Source organism: Channa argus, chromosome 4, assembly GCF_033026475.1.
Source record: "Channa argus isolate prfri chromosome 4, Channa argus male v1.0, whole genome shotgun sequence".
Taxonomy (NCBI): Eukaryota; Metazoa; Chordata; class Actinopteri; order Anabantiformes; family Channidae; genus Channa; species Channa argus.
The window spans coordinates 9092273-9113373 of NC_090200.1; the positions used below are offsets into that span (position 1 = coordinate 9092273).

Genomic DNA, 21101 nt, shown 5'->3' on the forward strand with positions numbered 1-21101 from the left:
GCCTGCTGAAACGTTGTCTGTTACCAAGCAACTGCTGGTTAGTGGGTTGGGCTGTTATTACAAACTGTATACTGGCATATGTCTATGCAGGTCCCTATAATGTGAATCTTCAGAAAAATAAATAAATAAACTGCTAAGTCTCTCTCTTCTCATTTGTTGCTTAAACAGAGCCAGAGGTCTTTACAAGCCAATTAGTGAATAATGAGCTTTTTGTGAGTGCTAAATAACTACAACCCTTCTGTGGCTACTTTTTGATATTCCGAGAGGTAAAGACGATAAAATGCTCTAGCTATAATTTCTAAAATCTTGGATAGTTGTGAAGTTTAATAAGGAAAAAAACACTACTAACTAATATGAATTAAACACAACAAGCACATGTGAAAGAACTAGTGGAGAACTAATGAAGCCCATCGTCCCAGCCAACAAGTAGTGCTTGAACATACCACAGGGACAACGGCGTGTAGCATACACTTTCTGCACTTGCGAGTGAGGAAGAGAAGTTGCATGTCGTGGGAGCAATAGCTCACCATTATCACACCGCTCTCATTGACTAAAGACTGTATATGGCTACTTCCAATGTCTGATAATAATTTACAACTTGTACTGCATTGTTAATACTGTGGACTTTTCTTATGCTCTGATTCGCAAAACTACAGGGGTCTGTAGATGTTGATCAAAAATCCTGAATTGGCTGACAGATGCCCACGGATGGCCTGACAGGAGCTGACGGCTGATTGCTAACTCGGTATATCACAGCCCTATAGCCATGATTTAATGTGTTTAGGGCTAAAAGCTTCAGTCAGTTGATTAGCTTTTATTAATAGTTGATTGATCGAGCCACAGAAAATTATCACAAACATTTTGGTGATGATCAGTTAATCATTTATTGCAATTTTTTCTACATTGCAACAGATTCCAATGTAGTCCACTGAAATCAGACACCAAGAAATTCTGCAGGTTGTGGTTGATGACAATTAATCTCCAAATGTGAAAAAAGGTAATGATATTGTGCACAAAACCCTACTAATTTCCACAATAATATTTCATATTGAGATGACTCATAGTGAAATCTTTCCATTTTTACCACTTACTTCCTCATAAAATGTGCTAGATTTCTGTTGTAAAGGGAGGAGCTCTTACTTCTCTCTAAAAAGTGTTAGCATTATGAAGTCATCGCCAAGTGATGATGTCACTGTAACGGCGAATGGAAATTCTACATCTATCCAACTAATAGGTTATTTTATGAAGGAGTCCTCCTGATAGGCTCAAGCCACTCGATGGAATTTTTTGTTCAAAAGTAGTCTGATATCTACAGTGCTGGATGCTGAATTACTGTGCTGGATGGTTAAAATGTTACATTTTGTAATTTTAACCACAATCCACCTAAATGATTGACAACTTTCAACAAGCCCATCAACAATGTTTAGCCACTGGCATGTTGGCAAGGCCTCATGGTTGCTGTGGTTGTACATAGAAAAATATATAAATCTAGACAGGAGATGATTTTAAAAAAATCGCACTTGATAGTAAACAACAACACTAGGCTTTGCTGAACAAGCCGATGCCAGACTATGTCAGGAAGTGCTCAGTGCTTTCAGTTCTTCTTTACGGACTTTGTGCAAGGAGATTCTCTAAAACAGAACTAACTCACAGCACGAGTTCCAGCTCATTTCTTTCAAAAGCAACATTAGTGAAGCTCATCACAAATCGGCTTCTTTAGAAACACACTCTGAAACTCTCTAAACTCAGCAGTTTTCTGGAACTGAGTTAGCATATAATGAGAAAGGATTATTCAGTCTGAGCTGCAGTGCAATAGCGACAGTTCATCAAATCCTCACTTATTGTTGCTTGTTATTTTGTCTCTGTGCAGCCTACATGACCTTTCTATCAAATGAATGATAAAAAGGCTGCCCATAATGCTTTCATTAATTCTGCAAGGTTTCCTGAAGACAAGCAGACAAATCTCACTGTGAGCTGCATACAGCTGACAGGACCTGACTCACGCACATAGAGAGTTGAGGACTGCATGCCCGAAGTGTCTTTTCACGTAGACCAAAGCAATCACGGCACAGCAAACAGCAATTCCCTGGTGATTTTACTGACTGATACTCAATGAAGCTATGATGCAAAAAAAAAAAAAAAGTTGTCATTTTCATTCATCCATGTGTGGTTATCAATACAACTCTCCTTGGCCCTTCTTAGCCCACAGAAACTCTACTGGCTGTACAGTGTCAATGTGGGAGATGAATTAGGAAATGGGCGAAGAATTGGAATGAATACTGACTGGAAAATGAGCGCAGGGATTTCTCACTCTTCTTTTGCAACAAGGGTAGTTGCAATGGTTGGGTAGTAAGTTTCATTTACTAAAAACATTATTCACTAAAATATACCTGAGCACCTAAGTTATTTAAAACTAAAACCCTTATGCTAAATGATGGTCAGACAAAGAAAAATGCTATCTTCCTTTAGAAAGAAAAGAATCACTACATAAGAATGAAGAAAATGAGGACCACATCGGTCTGCTGCAACATCCATATAAATAATTTAAAATTAAACAACTCAGCTTCTTTGTTGCACAATAACATCCCAGCAAATGTAACCATGACAGCTGAAATTGGAAAAGGGTGTTGCAATCACAACACCATCAACAGGAGCGTGAGGGAAGTCATGTTGTGGGGAACATCAAAGTGGCTCCCCACACTCCTGGGATCCCTGAGGGAAAGATGTTGGTAAAGACCATGAATCGTGGGGGATGATAATTCAATATTTGAAAGAGATGCTTCGTAGGCAACTGCCAGCAAGATGTCCAAGGTGTGAGACCACCTGTCTGCTTTTTGTGGTGCTGTGTGACTGCTACACTTAGCACACTTCATTTTGAAGCGTTAGGCACTCAAGTAAAAGCATTGAAGCAGTCTGCAGTGAAAGGAAAAAAACAACCGAGATGAAGGGGCCTGCAAAAGTATTTGTTTCTAACCTTAATGTTGTCTTTATCCAAGGCGAGGCCTGAGGGAAAACAAACTAATCCGTTGTAGCCTGATATGTATCGCCCCGCTGAGTTGGCTGACAAATATTTCCATGGCCAAAAAAGTCACACATCACTGTGGATGGAGCTTTTCCACTGTGCAACAACTATTATGTATACAAGCAAATACCTGATTATATCTGGAATCTGTGGGGGAATTATGAAAATAGGTAAATGTAGTATCAAGAGATGTCACCAGCCTCATAATTATGTGTCTATCATATCACCCTACATAAAAGTTCAAATTGACATATATTACATTACAGAGGCTAATGAACTCTGATCTCTCCTGTGAAGTACTAAAAGCAGAGCATGTAATAAAAATGACTATGTTGTTTAGGGCAAAGTAAAGCCATTAAAGCTGGGTTGAATGTTCATCTCTATGTGCGAATCCAGCAATACACAGTGTAAAAGGCTCCGGCTGGCATCGAACCTCCTCGTACTGTTCTGTTTTCAAACTTAGCCATGATGTCATCATTTGTGTCAACAACATCGCTACACACAACAAATCCAGTCAGCAAGTGCAAGCAGTTAGCATAAGTCATACTAAGATACATATGCCAGAGCTTATCGTGTATACAACTTACGAATGTAGACACTCTGATGTAGAGCAGACAGACATACCCGGTAACAACATTTTAAAACGTGTAGACCAAAAAGAAAGAAAGAAAGACATTTTTAAATTGCCAATCGTTCTAACATTAGAATAAAATCTTAATGGGCTTGTTTTCCCAGGTTTACTTATGATTGCTTGACTTTTGTTTTTGGTACAAACTATACTCTGTACACACATTAGTAATTACTTATTGTAACAGTGGAGTCACATGACTGTCATTATTTAGCAAAGCGTAGCATAGCTTTTGTCTGTTTGTCCATGTATTTGGCTTTTTTTCACCAAGAGGCTGTCGTCATGGTGACACTGCTAAAGCCCAGTGAGGCAAATTGACATCAGGTAATGTTATTTTTCAATTTGATAGTATTTTATAATGCTAATCATTTAGCTTCCAACTACGCTGATATGATACACCTTAAGTTACCATCATGTACAAGCAGTGCTATACAAATAATAAATGATCTGATTTAGTCTGACTATCTATCCAAGCCGAGAGAACCTTAACAACTGGAAACAAAACGGGTTATACAGAAATTAGTGTGAGATGCACGGAGCATTGTAAAATAATGACATGATTAGTGTAAATATCATTGTCATCCCGAATAGGTCCCAGACAATGCTAAGGACAATAAGCAGCATGACAACAGAAATAACGAACAAACGTGAACAAGTGTGACAACACTGTGTAGCACCCAACCTGGAAAAAGAACCATATTATTGTTTTAAGGGGCTGGAAGACGCCAATTAAAAAAAATTTATATTTTACACGGTCACCTCTGGGTTAACATCGACAGACAACATGTGTATGTAGAAACTAAAGGGTTTTTTTTGTGTCAATTCACTGGGATGTACAACAGAGTGACACTGCTAATTGGTACGTCCATTAAATATGCCTCCAATAACCTGATGCCAACCAAACCATGTAGCTACGGTCACGGGGTCACAAGCAAAAGCAGTGATATTAGCAAAAACAGGAATTCCACTGTGGATTCTAGTGATCATACTACACACAGTACTAATAATGCCACTGACAAACAACAAGCATCATACACAATACAACAAGTGGTTGCTTCAGGTGAACTATAATAACTAAACAGTGTTACACCGGCTCTGAAACATCTGGATATTCTTTTAAGTGAACGCCTGGCAGATATGAAGGCCCGGCATCTGACCAAACTTTTAATTTAGCAGTACATTATATGGACAACTCCCAAAACAGAGCACAGGCCCCATGATCGACAGAGAAATGAGTTCAAACAAATACATAAACTAATGGCGTTATGGCTTAACGTCAGATTTATAAACGAGGCACGCGCGTGAACGCCACAGTGGCGACTCTTGTGAGGCTAACTAGCCGGCTAACCTCTTTGACGGGGGGAAATTTCTTCTTGCACTCCATGGACAGAGACCGCAGGTCCGTCTGCATGTTCTCTAGCAATTTCTTCACCGCTTCGGGACTGCTGGTCGACATCTTTGACGGCGCCTTCGACAGATAACTCAAGAAAAAACTTTGAACGGGAAAGAATCCAGAAGCACAGTCGCTCCCCACCCATCCACAGCGTGAATGTAATCCGCTGCTACTTTATTCGCCTCCCTTGGAAAAGAAAATACAACCGCCGCGGTCCATTGACACAGTATCCCGCTTCTGTGCTACGAGCGCCTGTGCGCAGGAAGGCAGCGACGGCACCGGCATATGTTCGCCTTCTTCACCTCCAGTTGACATTAGCTCCGGTAACTAACATGATTTCTTCTAAATTTTTTTTGTTGTTGTTGTTTCTTGAAGCCGCTCATTAGTCGATTATATTTGCCAAATCGAGCAGTAGCCCATGAACGACCGTCAGCTCCACTTTCCTTCCCACAATGCTTTGGTGGACAGTGACACGTCATTCGGACTTCCGTAAACAGTGTCTCAACCCAGGGACTACAGCGAACCCTGCTGGACAACCAGGGACAGCGAATGGTGACAATCCACGTATGGGTATTTTTGCACGGATACACGTCTACACGCACTGTCTATACGCGTCCGAGGCGTTTTTCTACACAATAGTTTTTTGATTTGTATTTTATTGTATTGTTGCTTATATAGATAATGTAAATAAGGTACCTTAGTGAAACACCCAGGTGCTCCAGACCACATGATTTCTTTCTTTCAGTCCTTCAAAATTATAATTTTAGAATGTAATTTCTAAGTAATTAATAATATAATGCTAATAGGGAACCCTCTTGTTTAAAACAAAAAACAAACAAACACATTTAAAACAAGACAATGATTGTTTTAAATCAATATAATTTTAGTTTGCACTAATTTTATTTTCAATATTTCACTATTTCACAATATTTGACACTCCTTGACCATTTTAGTTACTTCTGACAATAAATAAGTTTACATTCTGTTTTGAAATTTCAATTTAAGGGGGTACAAGCATAATTAATTAATTAATTAATTAGCACAAGCTAATTATGCATTTCATAATTCAGACCTGATCACGTAGGTAGAAGAGCATGGTAGACTTACAGGATGAGATACATTAAAATATGTTAGTATTCATTGCAGGTACCGTCTGTGAGACATAAAAATAATTTCTGCAGATGTTCTAAAAGGAGCACCCATTTCCTGAGGCTGCACAGTGGCAACCAGAAGGAGCCCCCGTACTAACTGTGGAGAAAAATCTCTACTATGTCATAATTTAAAAAAAGCCTTGCTCAGATGTCTTGTTTTTTTGCTGCAGTTTTCATGAACAAATAGGTTCATCACTTTGTTGATCAGTTTTGTTTTTTTAAAAAAGGAAGAAAAAAAAGGAAACAATTCGTTAGCTCAGCAGCATTCAACTAGTAGGACCTTTTCTCATCGTGATGAGCTTTCCACCCACTGCCTTTTGTTCTTTAGACTGCTGGAGTGTTGTCTTACTGAAGAAACAGCTCCTATCCTTGGGGAACTGGAGTACACAGTTTCACATCCTAAATTGTTTTGAATTGATGAAAGTGAAAAAACAACACACAGGACTGAAAGTAGCAACAAGACAGTAGCAAAGCAATTCACGCGTGAGAGGTAAAGTGAAGTTATTTTCAGATTAGTTAACTTCCTTAAATTAAGTACAGTGAAATGTTGCAACATTTTTGATTAGCCTGTGAGTAGGTGTAAGGTTTTAAACCCCAGCATTACCTTTACATTTAAAGTAAACACATATGCATTGACTTTAATGTTTTGAATGCTTTGTCTTGGAAAAGTTTTGACTGCAAATTGTTAGGTGCTCAAAAAGATCAGGCAGCACTCCAACCAGGATCAGAATTACCATCTGGATCTTGTCAGAACAATAAAATGAAACACTCCACACAATTTGTAGTATTGCTGGTGAAAGTCAGTACTTGAATAAAAGTATTATAGCAGATTTGTTGTAGGAGGCTGATACTTTCCCAGGGTCGCTGACAATATTTTTTTGTACATGCCAGTCAGATTTGGTGTGTGTAGTTAAGTCATACTCAAATGAAACCACACCCATAGTTGCACACTACTTTTAAGTGGACACGTCAAAGTGAATCCGCACACAGCCTGTAGATTTTTATGTACAAAAGGAAATAAAAACGTATGCATTCTATAGTGTACATTTATTCTGTAAAGTGCCCTGAGATGACTTTGTTGTGAATTGGCGCTATATAAATAAAGTTGAATTGAATTGAATTTGAAAATGAAATTAAAAAGACAAATGCATAATTTTAAGTTTATGTGTGTTCCACAATCACATTTTATGGGCTTATGAAACGTTTTATGTTTGATATTTCCTGATATTTACTGTATGGTCAAACATTTGAGCTTTTAGGACAATTGAGATTCCAAAGCCCTACAAACTATGAAATATTACTAATTTGTCCCACAACTTCTCAGAAGACGAAAGATGTGTGGTAAATTGGATGGATGGTAAATTTGCCTTTGTGGTGTAAAATTTTAAATGCAAGATTATGAATAAAAAACAAGACAGCAAATTGTCTTACATTCACCATAACATTTATGAATTCCTAAGATTACATAGTAAATGAGGTATTAAATAGAAATAAAGCATGCTAAATTGAGAATATGACATAATTCTAAATGAAGATGGTATTCCTGAAATGCAGAACATTTCTTTAAAACCATCAAAATGGATGCAACAAACGCATGAATTCACATTGATATAAATGACCATTTGTGTACAAAATAATGAATCGTATAATGCCCACAAAATATAAACATATTTCATTAGAACTGTACAATGTTTTATTCAGTTATAAAAATAATTTTAGCATATAAAAGTTACATATGTGAAAGTGTTTTCGATCAGTATTCAATTATTATTCACTCCAATATTACAACTTAAAAAAAAATCAAACAAACACAGGCTGAGCTTCCTTGTAATGAGAGAGCAAAAAAAAAAAAATTAGTTTGGAATGAGACCTTCCAACCATTACAGCCTTTCCTGTTATCATTTAAGTGGCACAATCCCCTTGAGGCACTTTAGAGTTAAATTTGATGTAATTCATTGTATTAGAGATAAGGCAACATCAACAAAAACTAAATCATGTCCATCAGAAAATTGACCAAAAAAAAAAGCATGTTTAACACCATTGCATTTATGCCAACCTCTGTAACATATATAAAAAAAAAACACATTGAATCAAACAAAGCTTAGTTGAGTTTTAATTATGGTCAGTTTTGCTATATGTAAATTTAAGATCCACTTCTTGCATTCACAAGTGTTGGGTATTAGTATGCTTTTTCTTTTTTGATTTCTTTAATGAAACAGTTTTACATCCTGAGCTGGGATGGAAATTCTACTTTATAGTAAATACAGAGCAGTCAAGTGTTGGATACACAATATAGTTGTACTCTGTTTACATTATGGAAGAGCATTTAAACAGATATAGATTTTTTTCTTCCGAGTGAACGCTTATGATCTGTGCCCTTGTGACACCTCACCGCTGCAGACAGCTGTTAGAACCAGTGAAGTAACTCAAACGTCATGTCCGACTAGTTGAACATTAGAGATGTCCGTAAGAGATAAAATGCTTCCTCAGAAAGCGACACAATCATATGTGAATTCTTAGCCACTGTGTAACAACAATGGCAATTTCTTTCTTGTTTTTTTTTTTTTAGATGTACAAGCGATTTTGCAACGAGCAAATGAGATGTCAATCTCCCAAAAATAATGTAAATCTTTAACAATACTTATGCCACCATACTGTATGCTGAAGGCAGCGTACAAAGGAGGAAACTCCAGCAGCATGCCGGCAGTTACAGGTCAGATCATTCATACAGTCTGCATCTGTGCGTGGTTCGCCACTTTGTCTGGTGAGGTATTGCAGAGAGAGAGAGAGAGAGAGAGAGAGAGAGAGAGAGAGAGACAGAGAGAGAGACGGGATGAGGCCAGACAGAGTGTCAAAGCTGAGGAGAGACCTTTGACCCCTACAAGGCTCTGATTCCAACCCTCAGGTCTCTAGCAATGAGACTCTTTTTCATCAACAGGGAAGTAGCCAGCCTTATTGGGAGGTGATTTCTGATTGAGGCTTTCTCCATCTGCTGCGAAGATGGCCAGCAGCTTCTCCTGTTCCTGCTTGGTCTTCGGTAACTCAGGGGAAGGAGTGGTCAGGATGGCGAGGCGCTGTGAGGCGAACAAAAGACAGATCAAATGGTGGAAAACATCTTATGTATTAAGAATTCAGTGTTAGCAATTGTGAATGACAAGCCACAAATCTTTCAGCCAAAAGGCTCAATTATCAAAATAATTTAAGATTAAAATAGTTTTATCTCTCTGGCAGTTTATGCTCAGAGGAAAGTGTAAAAAGGGGTTTATCAACAAGGTTGAAGAGAGTGAAGCTGGAACCAATTTGAAACCAAAACAAATCAGTAGAAAGATACCAAAATGCTTTTGAAAAAAAGCTGTGAGGAACCGCAGAGCTCAGTGAAAGCAGTGCTAGTGTTTTATTCACACCTAAAAAGGTACAACATACCTCTTTCATGGTTCCAGGGGTGTAGTATAGTTTCACTGCCACCCAGACAGGGATACACAGCATGGAGGAAAGTGCTAGAATCCAACCTATCCCATTGCCCCACCATGGATATACATATTCATTGTTGTACTTCAGAGGCGAGTACTTAATCAAGGCAAAGGCGAATGTTCCCTGAAGACAGAGACAATGATAAAAAAAATAAGTCTTGGTAAATGGTTTAGTCTCAAAGAATGTTAATTATATATACACACATATTAGGATTTTTAATACTGATTTTTAATACTGTGTAAGGATAATGGTCCTGAAAGGTCATTTGCAAATTGAAATGTAATTTCAAACGATGGACACCAGGGGCTGCTCTTATGTCTTTTAAGAAACTTGTGCAAAAATGAGAAGGAACGTGAAACACACAAAACATGTTGCAGGGGTGAAGAAAAGCCAGCAGTATTTAATGACAGCACCGGGGCGATAGCCAATCATGTCTTCTATGTTGTCATAGAAACGGTCAGCACCTGTAATCAAGGAGAGATGAGGTTAAAGCATCGACATGTAACAATGTCCTGTGTCGAGATTAATCACATCAATACTCCTTAAATCACTGGTTTGTTTCTAAATTAGGCTCCTTCATTGCCGATTTCAGGGGCACATAACAAAAAGAGCCTTTCATTTTTATGGACTGGCTAAATGAGCCATGGATGAGAAAGAATCGTGCCCAGTGAGAACAAAGCCTTTGCATTTAAAATACCTCATTCGTGCGATCCTGAATAGTCTGGCTAACACACTCACCATAAATCCAAGCAATGCAAACAGTCTCAAAAATGGACACGAAAAGTAGGCACATCCCACTGGCTGCATAGTAGTCGAAGAGCTGAAAGACATACATTCCTCCCTGTGGGGACACACACAGGTTTATATAACCCCATGTATAACAGAAAACCTGGAGAAAAGCAGCATAATACAAAGCTACTGAATTATTTTGTATTTGAAGACCGTTCTGAGAGATAACACAGAGCAGAACAGTTGGCTCGGTATGAAGAATCCAGTTTATGTGGATAGAGTTTAACCCTTATTATCCTCTACACTTGTTTAGCTGTTTAATTTAAGTCAGCATATGTTTACGAGTGGATGTACTATAGTCAAGTGAAAAGTGACATCACTCACCTCTGTCAACATGATGAGCCCTAAGAGAAAGGAAACCACGGCCACAGCCAAAATGAAGAGCTCCCTGCGGTTCTTACGTCGAAAGGTGGAAGGATACATGTCCACCATAGCTGTCACCAGGCTCTCCACACACACAAACTGATCAGGCAAGAAATAACAGAAATACGACTCTGAATTGTGACCTATTCAAAAAACAAACGGAGCACATTTGTGCCCGTTCTCTCCCTTATGTCATTAGCGCGTGCTCTTGTATAGTTTTATTATGCATGTGGTTCTCACTTGACTGTCCAGTCCCAGGAAGACAATCATAACGAAGAAGAAGCAGGCCCACAGAGGGGAAAAAGGCATCATGGACACAGCGCGAGGATAGGCTATGAAGGCCAAACCCGGACCTGGATTGGACAGAGTTTAAATGACCTCTTCTCATTAAAATTGCAATCACGGGTCATTACAGTCAAAGTATAGCAGTGCGAATAGTAAGTATTAGAGGACAATCCACCTAGCAGTGTGAGTGCGGTGACTTATTCCCATAAAGTAAAAGTACCACCAACCAGATTCAGCCACTTCTGAGATGGGCACATTCTGCTCGAAGGACATAAAGCCAAGGATGGAGAAGATGGCGAAGCCTGCAACAAAACTGGTACCACTGTTCAGAAAACACAGAGCCAGGCAATCCCTGGACAGAGGGGGGGAAGGGGGGGGGGGGTATAATAAATTGGAAATGCATTAGATGATTATTATAAAGAATGGTACTCAACACTGTCTGGCTTAGAGATTCTGGTAGTAAATAACTAGCAGGATAATCATGTCCGACATTTACAGTACGACAGAATAGACAGATGAGTAGAAAGTGTGGTACAGTTAATCATAAAACCAACCAATCGTTTCACATCTCAGTCTTTACCTGTAACAGTTGTTGTTATATTTGTTGTAGCTTCCAAGGGCCGTGAGGCAGCCCAGGCAGATGGCATAGGAGAAGAAGATCTGAGTCCCAGCATCCATCCATACCTTAGGACAGAATAGAAACAAAGACTTCAAACTTGTACAGACAAATTGAAGAATCTTGATAATCAATGTTATATGACTTAACACCAAATTCTTCTTGCTTAAAATGTTGACTGACTCCACCAGATAAGCAACAAGACTCAGAAAAATATATTTTTTATTGATGTCTACTACCGAGCAGCATTTTGACACAGCCTCACATCTACCGTTTTATTGAAAGAGTAACCTCCACTCACATCACCTCACTTTTTGTCCAAACATAATCTAACCCCAAATGCACCAACCCCACCATCGTGATATCCCACCAAGCAAACCCTAATTATCCATCTTCATCTGTCCAGAGCATAAAGAGCAGCACTTTTCCCCTGCTCTGCCTTTGAACACTCACTCACACTTCAAAAATTTAAATGAAGTTTTTCTTTATTCTTGAAATCTTGGTAGAGTGCTCCCAGACTACTTGGGGCAGGTTTTAGTTAGCTGGCAGCAGATTTGATTGATTGAGGGGCCAATCTACAACACAAGCTTTGGACATAAAACAAAAGCAAATATTTCCAAGGCATCCATCCTTGTGGGCCCTAGCTAGCTTGTTATCTTCCCCAGCACCCATGATTGGCATCTAACTACAAGTTACGAAGAAATAGAAATTCAAAAAAATGGAATAATGGTTATACACAACGTGTTTGACACTGGGGGCAGGATGCATGTCCACTTTTTAAATAACCAAAAATAGATTATGGCCAGAACAGGCTATGAACAAACTATGTACTGAAATTATTTAAGTTAGGCTTTAGTGAGCCTGGGAGCATGAGTACGTTGTGACATGACCTGAAGCACCTTTGCTAACTTTATTTACAAGTTCCTAAAAATGTGCTAAAAACACATCTTAAGTATGAAAACGCTGTTGTGTGTAGTGTATCTGCAGGGCTATTCATCCTAAAGCACTTCAACTTATATTAAAACATCAAAGCAATGCGCAATTACAGTAATTGCTAGAAGACAGGAGGTTGTGAGTTTCTCACTTGTATCCTCATGTCTGTGAGTCGAAACTTGTGTAACTCAGAGAAGGTGCATTTCCAACATACCTGTGGGTCAGACAGTCGTCCCAGGTCAGGGTAGAGGTAGAAGTGAATTCCCCTGGAGGCTCCTGGCAGGGTGACCCCTCTGATCAGCAGGATCAGTAACATTGCGTAAGGAAAAGTAGCTGTGAAGTAAACAACCTGCAGGGAAACAGCAGCACTTTGTCATCATCAGTGTGCGAAGTTGATGCTCTGTGTTCTTGTATCACTCACCCCTCAAAAACACTGCATAAAAGATTTTCATTCCGTCATTGCGTACTTGTCTTTTATGAATGGAGGAAAGGTTTCACCTTGCCAGTTGATTTGACTCCCTTCCAGATGCAGAAGTAGCAGACGACCCAGGCAATGGCCAGACAAATAACCAGGTCCCAGTTCAGAGAACCAATGTGATCAATCCCTGAGGAAATTCGCAATACTCTGCGCCTGCACCACGCACACACGACAAACATTGGAAATTTCTTATCCAATGATACAATATTCAGTGTATCTAGGTCCACAGTTTTTCTATACAGCTTTTATCCATGTTCTAAAAAGCAAAATAAAAAACTGTATGCAACAGAATCTAACTACCATACATTTTTAAAAGTGGCAAAAAAAAACAGCATCACTTAACATAGACTACAGAATTAATGGTTAAGATTAATATTTTCTGAACTCACTGGCACATACAGTCATTTGAGGACACAGCCAAACAAAATGGCACTTACTCCCAGAACTCAATGACAGGAGAGGTGGCGTTCTCATGGTGACTGATGGAGCTATTCCCCCTTTGAAATGCCATACAGGAATCTTGAATGAAGAACAGACAAAAAGACATTCAGTCCTGTGAAGAAATCCAAGCTTTCTCTGAGATTTCCAAGTTACACACAGGCAATTAAAACAACGGCACCACTGAGATGGAGAAGGGAAGTGGTGCGGGAACAGTCCCCTCGTGAAGATAAAATTAAACTATAAATTAATAAAACGATAAAGAGAAACACCACACACATTAAACGGTCCACAGTTGTCACATAAAATAATTAACTTGTTCAGCTTTTAACCACATTCGTGCTTTCACTTTTTTCCCATAAGCTTTTTAAAACGTAGGCCAGTACACATCAGACCGAAACCATATTTACATACAGACACTTTTACCTGTGTTCCAGGTGTTGTTGCAGGAGGCCCAGGGCAGGTCCCAGGTGAAGGAGTTGAACAGGTAGAAGATGGCCCACGCTAACACAATAATGTAGTAGATGTTCAGCAGAGCAACAATCACCTGGGTGGCATAACCCACTCCTGTAACAAAAAGCAGTGATGTAAGGCGCAAGAACTTGTACAGATCAGTCAGTAACGTGGATTTTCAGTAAGTACGCATTCAGTTTGCGTTAAAAGCACAGGCTGAACATGAACAGAGTATGCTATTTGTAAAATGAGCCTGAGACTTTTCCAAACTACTGCGTTCGTGGAGTCTCAGTGCCAGAAATGGAGCCAAAACTTAGATCCTGGACTCCCTGAACTCCCCAACTGGGAATCCTGGCACACAAAATACTCAAAACATACTTTCATTGGCTTAAGTATCTGTCCGTCATCCCAAACAAAGACTGGGACTTGGTTGGAAATGACATCAAAGCCAGAACAAATTACAATGTCATGTGAGGGCAAACAAGCCTGTGTTTCCACAGATAGGTAAGAATATCACCTGTTGCTGTGCATGCTACTTATTAATAAAAAGAAACAGATTTTGTGGCAGTGTTATTATCCTAAAAAGGTTTCTACTGTCTGAATATCCTTCTAGACTACACTATACTATGTACCATTTTATAAGTTACACTCTGAGACCTAATTAAAATCAGCTAAATCCTAAAACACTTAGAGAACTGTGATATTGGGCTGGTTGTTTTCCAGCCACCTACAACCAGGCCTACATGCATCACTCTCTAACATCTGTATGTTATGCACCCAGATGCACAAAAACTCAAAAGGTACAGAAATGTTGTTTGTTGTTGCTCAGACATATTTGGATGTTGTCACTACATTGTCTTCATAAATCATTGCATGTATCATAAGCAGCTTATTGTTTCAGAATACTCTGATCTTTTATATCCCACACACATTCACTTTTACAAAACACAGGAAAGCATTAGGAATAGAACAAAAGTGCAAAATAAACAGATATTGTGCATGGTACTAAAACTTCTAGGCGGATGAGTTTAATCCTCTCTTAGTGCTGTAAAGTGTTTAAACATTGTGGAACATAAATTAATGGGGAGATTACCTTCAAATAAAGGGCAGATCTTCCTCCAGCAGGTGATACCTCCCTCACTGGTGTACTGACCCAAAGCCGTCTCCAGGAAGAAGACCGGGATCCCACAAGCAAAGAGGAAGATGAGGTATGGGATAAAGAAGGCACCTGTTACACAGGTTAAAGGAACAGTTCACTCAGGTGCTTTTGATGTGCATTCAGGCAATGTAGAACAGCAGTGGTGCACTTTTTCAAATTTGAACACCTCTATACATCTCAAAGAAGTGCTTCTGGAAAATTATTTTATTAGAAGTTATGAGTGTCGGGCATTGTGCAAGCATGACTGGCTGCAAGTATGAAAAGGAAACTCAAAAAAAAAATTTTACTGAACCATGACCACTATTGAGCAATAGAATTGGTCATACATTAACCCCCTTTTTTTAAAAATTATGTATTCTTAGAAGCCTTCTTAGGGTGCCACGCTATTGCTTCACGGGATTATTTCTTCTTTCTTTTAGGCATTAGTGTTTTTACATGTCAGGAAAGCTGGTGTAAAAGTTGAGGACATATTTCTACAGCTTAAAACAAGTTTGAACGAAAGGCTTGTGTCCACACCCTGACCTTGTGCACACATGACTAAATGTGGAAACCCTCGCATTTGTGTCAAACAGACAACACGATAAGAAAGCAATAATCCCAGCACTCACCTCCTCCGTTCTTATAACAAAGGTAGGGAAAACGCCACACATTCCCCAGGCCTATAATTTCTCCAGCCACCGACAGAACAAACTCCAGCTTGCTGCCCCACTGACCCCTTTCTGTCATCTTCTCCTCTGTACTGGGCACAATGTCCAGGGGCCTGCTGTGTCCATTGGAGGGTTCCACCTTGGACGTGTTTTCCAAGTCCTCTGTGTGCCCTAAGAATTCAATAGGAAAGGGTAGAAATTTTGAAAAAGAGCAAATGACAAACAATAAACTATATAAATATAACTAAATATAGCCTGTGGTATAAAGCTGATCGATAGTATGAAGTTGGTTAATGAAGTTAATGAAAAAAAAAGCTAAATCCAAAATTTAGACAGTTAATAAATAATACTAAAATACTGTTCTGCTCATTTTTTTTTTTTTTTTTTTTTTACAACTCGTCAATAAAAAAATCATATTTGGAGGCAACTGAAGATAATTTGCATGACAGTGGTTCATTTTTTTTAGTGACTCTTTTCATTTCCATTTGCTAAACCGCTTTGGGGGTTGGATTATAGGGTAATTCAAAAACATTTTTCCAGCTAATTTGTAATGCAGCAGCCTGAATCTCTACTGTATGTATGCACCCAAAGCAGAACCTGCTCACTGAACATAGGGTCACATGGATCATAGTGTACTAGTGTTGGTAGCTACATGAATTCGGCAGCTTTGGGTTGAGAAATGCGGAAGTGTGAAAAAGGTCTATTGGAGCTACAAGGTTCAGCTATTGGTACTACGTGGTAGTGGGGGAGCGCAACAAGCTAGTAGCTGCAAGCTGAGTGTGTAGCCGTGGAGCCTATTTGCGTTAGAGTTGCTAGATTATCCGTTCTCAGAAGTGGGATGTTTGGCCTTATGTGTGCCCACAGTGATCTGTGACCTCCTGTTCCTCTGTACATACACTATTGGACTGTGCAAGGTGGAACTCGTTGGATAACTGCAGGGCAGATAAGTTTATTGTTCATCTCGCTGACAAAAATGGGGAAACTGCTGGAAGTGAAGGTCATGTCAGAGGAGCTTTATGGTTCGGATTAGGTTGGGATATAAACATTCTATCTTTGTCAGTCTATAGGACATTGAGTATAGTGTGGGCAGGAAAAGAATAGGTTTCAGGATCTTAGCAATCTTCAAGAAGAAATCACCGAGCTATAATATATGTCAGTACTTCCTTTGCTGGATAAGGTCAGTAATGGTTCCAAGTTCTGTTCCATGTTAGATGTTTGTTGTTTGGGGGGCGAGTGCTGCTTCAAAGAAATTCTGTGTGTGGAGCTCACTGACTGCTTACTCCTGTCACATTGCATTAACAGGCCTCTCACCACCTCTTCTATCACCCCTTTCCTCTCTGACACATTGCGGTCACTTGTGCAGTCCAAATCCAAGAATACATGTCAACACTGTGTGACCCGGTCTCACAGGACCAGTGAAGCTGTCTGTTTTTCAGTTCAGGTCTGAAAACAACAAGGGGCTGAAAAAAAAAAAAATCCCATTTAGCTAGAAGCCTTGTGTGAGGCCACCTTTAGGAATGTGCTCCTACTGGCAAAGGGCAGGGGTGGAGCACAAGTGTGACTCTGTGTGTGCTCTATGCATGGGGTTAGAGGTTGCATCCACTTCAAGAGCCAAAATCTCCTGCACTGGAGCCAAATTGTGGCCTGAGGTAAAAATAGAGCCCTTGTTTTCAGAAGGTACTTGGTGAGAATGAAGGCTTAGTGCAACAAAAGCAGAGAAGCCCCTCTCCTCAGTGCTGGCAGTGGAAAATCCTCCTTGGCCTTACAGCCAGTTCACAGTTTACCTCACTTTTTCAGAGTTTTTCGGTGGATGCTGGGGAGCCCGAGACACAAACCGAATACCTCACTTTCAATAGGTGTTGCTCTAAATTTTAGCAGTATTTAGAGCAACAGCGTCCAGCTGAAATAGAAGGTTTTCACTCCTATGTGCTTATAGAACGTAAGAGAGGCACAGTGTGACTAAATATGCCAAGAGCGAGAATGACCTAATTGAGGCACAGTGGAGCTTTGTCCCGGGAAACTGTGCCAACTTTACCTCTTTCTAAAAAGCTGTCGATCGACTGACAGTGAATGACAGATTTGATCTACTAAATAATCCACTGAATAAGAGATGGGATGGCTGACTGGACATGATGTGCTCTGCTTTCTACTGCATGTTGGTTATTGTGATGGTTTGCTAAGGAATAAGCAAACTGGGTTTCTCGATAAGAGGTAGACTTTAAAATTAATACCGTACCCGTGTCTGTACTTTAAGGGTGAAGCCTCAGTGACATGTTGGCTTATCCTGGAGTTAATTTATATATCGTTTAGACATTAGGGAAAGTAAACCACTGAAGATAAACCCGTTTCTTTGGTTATGTCTTAGCCACAAATTGTAAAATTTCTGTTTACTAGCCCACAGTATTGTCAAGAGATTGGCGCTTCACAACTAGGTCATGTTATGGCACCAACCTATTGATTGTAGTTCTGATGTTCACAAACTTTAGCTTTGTTATAGTCTCTGTTAACTCGTGATGGAAATGTCTGGCTCTTCTTTATGACTCAGCCTCCTGACATTCAAATTATTTAGACTTGATTTTAGATCAAGTGTCTATGGATTCATCATTACAAGTGACCCCCTTAACATACAGGTAGTAGTCTTGATAGTAAAAAAAAAATCTCCCCCCCCCCTTTTTTTTTTTTTATTGCTGTCTTTTTACATTTGATACAAATTATACATTTACATATACTTTACCAATAATCAACCAGACCCTGACCCAGACGGCGATAAGCAGAGTCCTGATATTAAGGTGAAAGTGTAAAACAACCAAAGACTCAATGGCTCTTATCTAGAATAAAAGAGGATGAGAAATATTGGTTTTGTGAAATCCATAGACAAAGGAGGTAATCTGGGCTCGTCTTCTGAAAGCACGCAGGGCAGAGTTATAAAGGCTCTGTACCATGAAGCGCCCACACTGGGATAATTGCAGGATAATATATAATTATATTAGTTACATAACGTAGGATCATCAAAATCACATATATCTCTATAGAGTAAAGACGTACAGCTGCCCGCTAAAATGACAAATTGATACAAAATAAAAGTATTTACACAAGTTCTAAATATACAAAAAGAAAGAATCTTTACCTCTATGACTTCTTAACTGGATTTATAAAAAAGCTAATGAACTAAAATAATGTTATTTTATTTTATATTAGTAATTTGGAGAAACAAAAAGTAATGTCTCATGATGAGCATTTAATTAACAATAAAAAAATCCAAAATGTAAAACTGTCCACGTGCTCTGTGGAAGTCATTCTATCTGAGAGAGAACTTGTTCTAAAATCTCAGAATGACCTTCATACAATGAGCTACATACTCTTGAAGAGTCAATCTCTTGGCTTAGATTAGCAGCACATTAGCTCTGCTTTCTGGTCACAGCATTATTGTCAGCACGGAATAATGTGCTGCACAAAAATAAAACAAATCTTTAATTCCCCTATAACCAGTCTTTGCACTTGGCAACAATAACTTCCTACATTATCCATCCGTGAATGAAAGAATATCTAAATAAATGCACTTACCTTTCATGATGCTGTACAGTGATTTTCAGAAGAGAGTGGGGCACTAAATGCAGGCCCTTTGCTGTTTCAGGTTTCACTATATAACATAAGTGAAGAGGCGGAGATATAAGAAACTCAAAACTTTGGTGAACCCTGCAGTGAGATTTTCCCTCTGCTTTGGCCCTTTCTGAAGACCACCCCTTCATCCAGCTTCATTCAAACGTTCTCCCCACACACAAACACACACACACTCAGTCCCCAAAGCACACTAGAGGTCTGTGCTGTCTCAGCGTGGCGGACGGATTGCGTAACCTTTTGACACACACATTCTCCCAGGGCCTTTTTGCACAAAAAAGCAATCAGGAATTCTGAGGGACAGGCTGGTCAGACTAGTTTTTAGGTTGTATCCCAGGCATGTTCGCTTGTGTATTCGCATGTGCTATGATCTCAAATATCACGGAGGTTGGTTTGTAAAAGACAGAAGCATACACAAACCCTGTAAGCTTCAAATAATTTGTGAGCAAGATTCGCAAAGATAATCTCTAATATTTCAGAAATCGTTTCTCATTGACTAATTAAATAATCACTAAAAACATCACTCCTGCTTCATGAACCTCTGCTCCAAACACATCCTTGATTCAGCCCCCGGAAAGAGTCTTTATTCCCTCAACCAGATTCCTTCCTCACAGACCCAGTAGCCCATTCAGAAAATTTTCCCACCGCAGGGGTCCATAGTTGCCCAGTTCAAGGCATTTGTAATAAGGTCACAGTCTTATGGGTCTTTATGGAGGTGGGGATGGGGGTAGTGATGTGATTCTGCCTTTCCTGTTGAAAAATCTGTCACGGTGAGGTCTTTTTCTTGTAAACTGCCCACCCCCCACCTCAGATCAAATTATAATTCAAGGCACAGACACATTAGCTTTCTATAAAAATAAAGCCGTCTGCCTGACCTCAGTTTTCTGGCAGTTTTGACTTTTCACTTCAGAAAATAACCGTAAAGCAAAAGTCAACGGAACTTTTAAACATTTCATTTTAGTGACATGTTCTCACTAATAGTAGCTTGTTAAATTTCAATTCCTCTGCAGTTTGGAAGTGTGGAGCATGCAATATATTATGTTCCATCTCATCCCTAGCAGATCTTATCCCATTTGACAAGATGCACTTATAGTTGCTAGTTAAAAAGCATAACCTGCTGTACGATGTTACGGCAGAACAGGTCAATTTTCCGGCTTAGATAAGTCAAAATCCCTCAAGCACTGCATTTTACTTTTATTATTGCATTTTTACTTTTATTAAACATAATAATTGATATTTTTGTCGTAATTACTGTATGTTATCTTTATCGTTTCTCACAGTATAACAAGTTGTTGAACTTTAAAGATGCTGGCAGATGGATTGGACAAAACCTGGCTTACTGTGTCTCACTGTTTCCAGTCATGCTATGCTAAGCTAACCACCTGGCTGTATACCTTGATTGCTTTAACGGTGCTTTTAGTCAGCAAATACTCTTTTTCTCCAAAATACTACTTGCTGAACTACTCTGTGAGGATAAATATGTCACAATGACTAGATCTTAAACAGTTAAACCAATTGGAAAATATTTGTTCAGGCCTGATTAAAAAAATGCACCTGGTCTACATGATTACTGTATGTAGCTCGTTTTTCCACTTATGTCCTTGGAGAACAAAATAAGACAAAACAATGTGGCGGGGGTTGGGGTTTGCTCGTTAAT

General features: G+C 39.3%; 2 protein-coding genes across 7 annotated transcripts in view; both read right to left on the bottom strand.

The window, feature by feature from the left end:
- The window catches only part of mon2 (MON2 homolog, regulator of endosome-to-Golgi trafficking), a 31542-nt gene extending 26030 nt beyond the window's left edge, over window positions 1-5512 (bottom strand). For 4 of the 5 annotated variants that reach the window (XM_067502938.1, XM_067502937.1, XM_067502939.1 and 1 more), the window contains exon 1: window positions 4999-5511. In XM_067502938.1, coding sequence (XP_067359039.1) covers window positions 4999-5106 — 108 coding nt within the window. In that variant the 5' untranslated portion in view covers window positions 5107-5511. Of the gene's footprint in view, window positions 1-4998 lie in introns of all 5 variants that reach the window. The other variant, XM_067502941.1, reaches the window with a different exon arrangement.
- Window positions 5513-7864: 2352 nt separating this feature from the next.
- slc6a13 (solute carrier family 6 member 13) lies at window positions 7865-19639 on the bottom strand. 2 transcript variants are annotated; one of them, XM_067502942.1, is made up of 15 exons: window positions 19391-19639; window positions 15788-15997; window positions 15114-15248; window positions 13994-14134; window positions 13567-13648; window positions 13150-13282; window positions 12866-13000; window positions 11683-11786; window positions 11330-11454; window positions 11058-11170; window positions 10779-10916; window positions 10404-10506; window positions 10029-10129; window positions 9618-9788; window positions 7865-9268 (listed from the first exon to the last, which is right to left on the bottom strand). In XM_067502942.1, exons 1-15 carry the CDS (start codon window positions 19395-19397, stop codon window positions 9104-9106), a joined length of 1863 nt encoding a protein of 620 aa, XP_067359043.1. In that variant the 5' UTR covers window positions 19398-19639; the 3' UTR covers window positions 7865-9103. The 2 variants fall into 2 exon arrangements, with proteins under 2 accessions (XP_067359043.1, XP_067359044.1); XM_067502943.1 differs by lacking the exon at window positions 19391-19639 and adding an exon at window positions 18561-18579.
- Window positions 19640-21101: the final 1462 nt, after the last annotated feature.